We start from the raw sequence: 7,941 nt of genomic DNA, 5'->3' as shown, positions 1-7,941 counted from the left end.
GCGGCACCCGAGGCGCCCGGAGCTGCGCGGGCCCCGGAGGCGGCGGCGGGAGCGGCCCCGCACCTCGACCTGAGCGAGCTCCGCTCCCTCGCCTGCGACGCGCTCCTGCAGGAGAGCTTCTACCAGGCCAAGAAGCGGCCTTTCCTCTACCGCCAGCAGGAGCACACGCCCGGCCCCTTCCTCACGCAGCTCGTGTCAACCCTCACCGCTTCGCTGTGCGGTCGCAACCCGCTGCTGGCCGCCTCCTCCCTTGGTGCGTGACAGGGGTGGTAGGGAGAGGGAACTGGGAGCCCGTGGGCAGTGGGGTGGCTCTGTGAGCCCGCAGGAGTGTTGATGGTGTAGCTGAGTTGTTTAGACCATCACGAGCCTCCGTCATTGCATGTGATGCACGTGGATTTTGATTTCTCTGCTTTTCTGCAGCAAAAGGACTGGAATTGGGAAAGTTTTAAAAGTAAAGAGGCAACTTCTGTTTCTCTGTATCCCTCTGGTCTGTTTCAGATCTAAAGCCTGAAGTTAACTATTACTGGCATCATGGTGAGGAAGTTGTTGTTCATGGACATCGGAAGGGTAGAGTTGACCCTGTGCGCTTTCAGATAGATGATAAGCCCCACCTGCAGATCCGGGTACCAAAGCAACTGCCAGAGGTGTGGATGTTTTCAACAGTAACTTAATCAGTCACATTTTTACTTTTGTTTCTGACAGCCACTCAAACCATACAGTAGGTAGTTTGTGGAGGACCTGATTAATCAGGCATGTAGGATGTTTATGCATTTTTCAAGTGTTAATGCTCTTCCTACTGTGTTAATTTTTTTTTAGATCCTAAGTATTTTGATCTTCAAGTTGGTCATCTTTGTGCTTCAAATAGAATGTGTGTGGTTGCACTTAATAAAATGGAGTTTCTGACTTTGTTTTGTGCTTGTAAGCGGGGGCAAGAATGTGAAAGGTAGTGTGGAATGCTCTCAGTGGAGAAGAATGATGTGAAAATAATGGAGAAGAAAATGGAGTAAGAGATACCACACATGATCTGAGTACCTTTGTTACTTGTTTGTTCTGCTTGATGGTTGGTCCTTTGAATGCTCAGTTTTCTGGAAGCTAATTGAATATAACCTTTTTCTTGTAGGCTTATACAGTGGTGGTTGTGTACGCTGCGAAGGTCTCTCTTGCCCAGTTTCTATTACAAACAGTAAATGCTGAATGTTTCTTGCTAACTTAATTGTACCATTTTCTTAGGCTAGTACTGGCAGATGTTACAAACCTTGGCACTTTGGAAGAACTGTCTAGGCAATCAGAAATGTTACATACTGCAGAACATGCCTAACTCACTCTGCTGGTTCAGGATACTTCAGTGACTGTTGCTAGAAGTGTTTTACTCATCTTCTACAGAAGCAGATTTTAGTTTTGAAGATACCACCTATTGGCAACTTCCTTAGACCCATATCACACAATGTTTTTTGCATTGCAGAACATTCAGACATCAGTATGAGATGAGTGTACTAGCACTTATCACAAGACAAGAAGTTGTATGTAAGCAAGACGTACACCTTCTGCTGTCTGACCAGAGAGTGGCATTTTAGGGTTCGCCATCAAGAAGGCAGGGACAATCTCTTTTCACTTGTGCCCTGTGATAGGACGAAGGGCAGTGGATTCAAACTCGAGCACAGGAAGTTCTACCTCAACATGAGGAAGGACTTCTTTACTGTGAGGGTTAGAGAGCATTGGAACAGGCTCCCCAGAGACATTGTGGAGTCTCCTTCTCTGGAGACTTTCTAGACCTGTCTGGATGCCTTTCTGAGTGTGATCTGCCCTGTTTTGTTGGCTTTTTGGTCCTGCTCTGACAGGAGGGTTGTACTCAATCTTCAGAGGTCCCTTCTAACCCCTGATACTCTGTAATTCTGTGATTCTGATGTCAGAAACTTGACTTGTGTCATGGTTTTTCTTTCTTCTGCGTCCTTCAAGATTGTAGCACTGGAGTCAGATGTTGGAGATGTTCCTGTTATTGATCACAAGCCATCCAAACTGCCATTGTTCAAAAAGCAGTACGAAAACAAGGTGTTTATAGGTAAGAGTTTGTAGTCTTGAAATGTTAAGTACTGCTTTTGCATAAAAACAACCTCAAACCAAACACCATCACCCAGTGTTTCTCCTCACATCAACAGAAAAAAACAATATATTTTTATATGTAACTATATTGTGTATATACATGAATATAGTATTTAAATCTCTATTGAGATTCCACGTCAGGTAGGCAGTGGGGAGTAGTATCCTCCTATGTGTGCTGCTACTCTTGTGTCCAGATTTGCTTGAAGGAGTTGGGTGGAACAGCAGATTGGCAGAAAACTGGAGTTGTATTTTGATACATCGCCTCAGAGGTATTTTAGTGTGTGAATTCTTACCTTTTGGAGTTGGACAAGCCATCCAGTCTCACCCAGTAATGGAGGAATCTCAGCTTTTTTACAGATCTACAGATCTAGAAGTTATAATTTTTTGTTTGGAGTCTGATAGTAAAGACACATTTGTATGCATAATAAAGGATGTCCTCTGACTGCCTGTTAATTTTTTTCATTTTGGGGGAACACAGGATCAAAGGTAGCAGATCCGTGCTGTTATGGACACACCCAGTTTCATCTTATTCCTGATAAACTAAAACGGCAGAGGTTTGTTAGAGCAAATCTGGAGGATCAGATTGAAGTTCTTTATCGAGCTAATGGTATTGCAAGTCTCTTTGCTTGGACAGCAGCACAAGCAATGTATCAAGGTGAGAAAGTCAACCTAGTAAATTCTTCCTGGTGATGAATGCCAAATGTAAAGTTCTCTAACCTTTTTTCTCCACCTCCTTTTTCTCATGCTTTTTATTTTTTTCTGAAAACCATCCTTCAAATAGGTGCTTGAAAATTTAATTGAACCAATGAGTGAAGTAGACCTTATACTAGGGGCTGGTTAGGACTTTGTGTTTGAGTACTTGTATTTACAGATAATGAATTATGCAGAAAAATATTTTTTAACTTTAAAATAACAAGCTGTACAAAAACCTCAATCCTGCTTTCTCTTGCTCACACCACATTTGTTATGGGGAAGGGTGGTAGATATCAAGCTGTTTGTTTATTTCTTTATTTTTTTCTGAAACAAATGTTGCTTAGCGCCTTATTTCAGAAATATCCATTAATGAAATCCTACAGAGAGTGAAAGAAAGCTATCAGCAGTTTTACTTTAGGATGTTATGCCTTTGTTTGTCAAAAAAACCCCAGAAAACCTGGATTTATAGACCAGATAAGGCTTTTGCTTGTTTATGTGTATATATAATTTTTATCTAGTGTTACTAGAAGATACTTGCTGCCTTGTAGTTTCACTGGTGTAACAACACATGGAGGAAAATCTGTTTACTATGATATGTATTGCTGGCTCCGCATACTTTTTAAAATTAAATATTATGTTAGAAGTACTGGCTTTTTCTGTGGATGTAGAGCATTGAAGTCAGGTAAGTCTTGTCTTTAAACTCGTTGCAGTTTTAAGGACAGTGCAATTCAAATCTATGGAATTTTTTCTTTATACTGTAGCAGGTTCTAGCAGTGTTCATTGCACATAACATATTTTTAAAAATTTTTTATTGTGTGTGCTAGCACACATGCATAAATATGTGAAGAAAATACTTGAAGGAGAGTTTTCATGCTCAGTGGGGCTTTTTAGAAGCATTTATACTTAAATAATGTGATTTTCATGGTGTTTTTTGGCTGTTTACTGTAGTCAGTTATGTTCATGCATACACATATGTGCTTCTGGCATGAAACAAGTGTTCAGTGCCCTGTGAGAAGCATGGAATGGTCAAAAGATGTTTCCCCTCAGTAATTTGCAGGTCCTGAATGCATTAATAACACAGTTTTCAAAAGTCACTTGGCTGATCAGTGTGGGGTTTTGTGTCAGCAATAGGGAATTATGTGCAAAATGCAAATATGCCTCTGTGTCCCTCCGTGATCTTGGAAGTATCCTTAATTGGTGCTTCCATTGTAGTTAAGTCTCTATGAAGAATACTTGTATTGTTAAAGCAGTCAGGAGGTTTTCCCCTACAGAATGGCTGCTGCAATCCTCATTATTTTTCTGTGTTTCAGCATTGGGTATTAGATGTGTGTGCTCGTAGGAATTTCATGTTCTGTATAACTAATATAGTTTTTTTGTTTTGTAGGATTCTGGAATGAAGCAGATGTGACCCGTCCTTTTGTATCACAGGCAGTAGTGACTGATGGAAAATACTTCGCTTTCTTTTGTTACCAGCTAAATACTTTAGCACTAACTGTAGAAACTATTAAAAATAACCCCCGGAAGAATATCTGTTGGGGTACAGACAGTAAGCCATTGTATGATGTTGTGGAAGATGGTACTGTGAAAGGCTTTAATGATGAAGTTCTGCTTCTGTTGGTTCGTTTTCTGTTGAACAGACCAAAAGAGCTGTAAATCATTAAACAATAAAGTATTAAACAATAAAGTATGTGCCTGAACTTTGTAACTCAATAAAGCATGGGCTAGAATATCCCTTGTTTTAGTCAAGTGTTTGTCTAGGGAACAGTATATGTATGTATCTTATGATATTTGAGTCTTGTTTATTTTAAATGTCTGATACTGTACACTAAAAATTAAAGGTCTAGAGTACCTTACTGGCTTTATATGTTTATACTGTCAGAATTGTATTACATCAACTGAAAGTCATGTGAGTACTTTCTTGTAGGAGATCCGTGGCTTTGTGTTGAGCTGTCACAGCAAACTACAAATTTATATGGCCATGTGATTATGTTGTTAGGTAACTGCTGTCTTCATATTCAGGACCAGTGAAAAATTTCTGATTTTCTTTCTGAGAAGAAATCACTTGTTTTAAATTCTTATGCATTCAAAAGAGAAAATTAACTTGGAACACACAGCGTTTCTTAACAGTGAGTGGTTGGCAACTTAGTTACATAAGAAGTGAAATATTTAGACAGTTACTGAGCAGTTGTCTAAACAAGATAAAAATATTCATCTAAAGATTCTGTTATGAACATGCATGCACATTTTTATGGTGTTACTGCAGGAACCCCGGAGAGGACTCTAAAATGCATTCTGAGTCAACAGTTTTCACTTCTGCTTCGCACCTTTGTATGAGCTGTAGACATCTTGGATGTTTTCATTGCTGATACTTGGATGTTTTGCTGTTTTCAGTAGACCACAGCTGAACCAAAACCATGATTGGTGTCTCTGATTAGTAGGAACAGGACTGTTAGGAATACTTACTTATCAACAATGTATATCTGATTTTAAAATCATAAAAGCATGCCTAGAATTTTATGTAGTTCCTTACATGAACGATGAGGTAGTTGTAGAATCTTATTTAATTGGTCCTTTGCTATGTTGGAATGAGCTGTAGTTGCAACTTTTTCCACCAGTGGAGGGTACTCTAGATGAGTAAGATGTACACGAGTACTATTTCTTTTTAACAGGAGTAAAGAGTCCTTATGTGCTCTTTTTCTCTTCACAGTGCTTGAGTTCTACTTGCTGATGATCCTTGGATTAAATTTACGTTCCATGTAGGAAGAAAAGATAAACTGTTGGGTAGACAAGTGACCTAGCTGAAAAGTGAGTGATTGATACTGGTTTTCTGCTGTGATAAAGGGATGGAAGGACATTAAAAACAAACAGTTGGATATTCTGACTCAAAGGACAGTCTTTACAGTTGGTGGAATATGGTGTTACCTTTGTGTCCCTGGTGGAACGGGTGACAGACAAGACGTATGTGCAGTAATCAAATTCTACTGTGTATAATGTTGGGGTCTTAACTGGATGAGAGGCACAAGTACAGCAAAAGCGTAGGGAAATTGGGAGATAACGACAAGTGTGGTTTGAATACAAAGAGTATATTAGCAGTGAATTTTACTACCTACAATTAAATCAAACAATAAAAGTTAACCACTAAAATGCTGGCAACTTGTTATAAAATTCTATGCTAGGTCTAGAATATTAATTATCACTTTTAAAGGGTTCTACAGTCTTAATAGTGAAGATTACTTAACGTTTACTAATAAAGACAGTGAAAGAGTTAATATTTCTCAGCTGGATGTCCTTGGATGGATCATAATTCTCGAGAATCAGTCCATCTGGAAGAGAGAAGGTCCAGCAACTGTGTTGTTCAACACCAGAGAGCAGCTGGGGTTATGCACATCCACTTTGCCTCTGTACCTTTCAGGGTTGTTACCAGCTCAGAGTTTGCTAGGCCTTTTCTCTTATGGAAATCTTTTGCTTTATGTCTGGGCCTACAAAACCGAGAGGCAAAAAGCAGTTGAATCGTAAAGGGAAACTGCGGCAGACATATTGAGAGATGGAGTGTCCTACTAAACTTTGGCTTGAAACTTTGTAAGTTGCATACAAGTAGTAGCTGTGGAAAGCTGTAATAAAGTCTCCTGCTCCTAGGGTAAAAACACTACTAATTTTTTTGCATTTCAGCCTTTGTCTATCCTAGGCTTCAGCTGTGATAGATCAAGTTGAAAGTTGTTTTTTTTCCTTTGTGCAGCTTTACTAATGATTGAAATACCACTAGGTAGATGTTTAACCTAGTAGAAGAACCCAGTGCTGGAGTGAGGGAGGAAAGGTTTGTGTGAGCCGGCTATTTTGTAGTTGTGAAGTTCCAAATTCAGGTTTCTGCAGCTGTCTTAAAAGGCAAGGGGATACCCTGGAAAAGCAATGGGTGACACTGCTTTACCTTCTGCTGAGGAAAGAAGTGTAATGGGCATTGTGCTTTTTTGTCACTGACTGGTGAAGTTGAGACTTCATGTATGCAGTTTTCTGCAGTAATCTTTCATCTTATCTGTTCAGGGTGTTTAATGCTGCCTTTGAATGATATTTTTTTTTCTGTAAGGGTTGTCTACATCATAAATGTTTAAAAGTAGAAAGCTTAGAAGCTGTAGCGTTCTTATTCTTGAGCTTTGCTCAGCAGAAACTTCTCATGTTCTACTCCATAAGTCTCATGGGAGCATTGTTCTTTAGCATTCTATTTTGTTGAGTTTGCTGTTTAAAATAAAGGTGATTCAAAGAGCACAGAATGGGAATCTCCCGAGTTAGGATACCTTTTCCTGTATTAATTTCTGCTTAGGCCTATTGGAGTGTATTACAAAGGCACATAAAGCAAAATCTAAAAATAAGATTTGGTTTTAAATAATGAGGTGAGTATCTCCTCAAGTACTGAACTATTTTGCTCAAAACCTTTATCACCTTCAAGTGACTTTCTGTTTAATTCTACCTGTACTGTTGTTTCAGATTATGGGGCTACGATTAGTGACTTGAAATGGAACTGTCTAAGCAGCCTTTCCTGAAAGTAAAGTGGAGAGGGGCAGCTGGGAAGCCTGAAACTTTTCCTCTATCTATACAGGATCATGTTGCACAAAGTTGTTCAGGTAGACTTGTTTCATTTAAGACAGGAGAAATAGCTTCAATATTTACAGTGTCTGCTTGGTTGTGCAGAGGTGCCTCCTGCTACCTCTTCTGTAACCAGGTTTTCTGTCGTTGGCTAAAATGAAGTCCTCTGTGTCTGGGACCAGGGAACAGCAGACATGAGACAGGGATGGGTTTTTTCCACATTTTCTATTTTCCAGTCAAGTTTCATTCCCACCAAAACCCAAGAAAGGCAGTCACCATAAAGCAGAACATAAATTGCTGACAAAGAAAGGGTAGGGAATTGCTAATAGAGGTTTGTTCCTGTGTTTTCATGACTGACCCTTGCTTTTGGTAACTCGTGGATAATACTGAATAGTGGCAGAGTGAAATCTGACAAGTCTGGTATTGGTAGCAGGAAGCTGCTCCCATAGTCGCTTTTGTTAAATGATGGCAAGTGCAGGCAAGACTGTATTTGACAGTCTCATACAGGTTGAGGTTATATCAAGAACATGACAGAAATGAGAAGGTGCTTAGCCAGGTCTAGGTGGATTT

At 39.7% G+C, this 7,941-nt stretch overlaps 1 protein-coding gene across 1 annotated transcript; it reads left to right on the top strand.

The window, feature by feature from the left end:
- Window positions 1–6: 6 nt before the first annotated feature.
- Window positions 7–4,563, top strand: MRPS30 (mitochondrial ribosomal protein S30; the record flags this gene model as incomplete). The annotated part of the gene is made up of 5 exons (XM_010001153.1): window positions 7–253; window positions 499–644; window positions 1,957–2,059; window positions 2,579–2,755; window positions 4,178–4,563. Coding segments are annotated over 5 exons (942 nt in total), but the record flags the coding sequence as incomplete, so codon positions are not given.
- Window positions 4,564–7,941: the final 3,378 nt, after the last annotated feature.

Source organism: Chaetura pelagica, unplaced genomic scaffold, assembly GCF_000747805.2.
Source record: "Chaetura pelagica isolate M959 unplaced genomic scaffold, ChaPel_1.0 scaffold546, whole genome shotgun sequence".
Taxonomy (NCBI): Eukaryota; Metazoa; Chordata; class Aves; order Apodiformes; family Apodidae; genus Chaetura; species Chaetura pelagica.
Note: the sequence above shows the minus strand (reverse complement) of the source record. Positions and strands in the feature narration are given on the sequence as shown.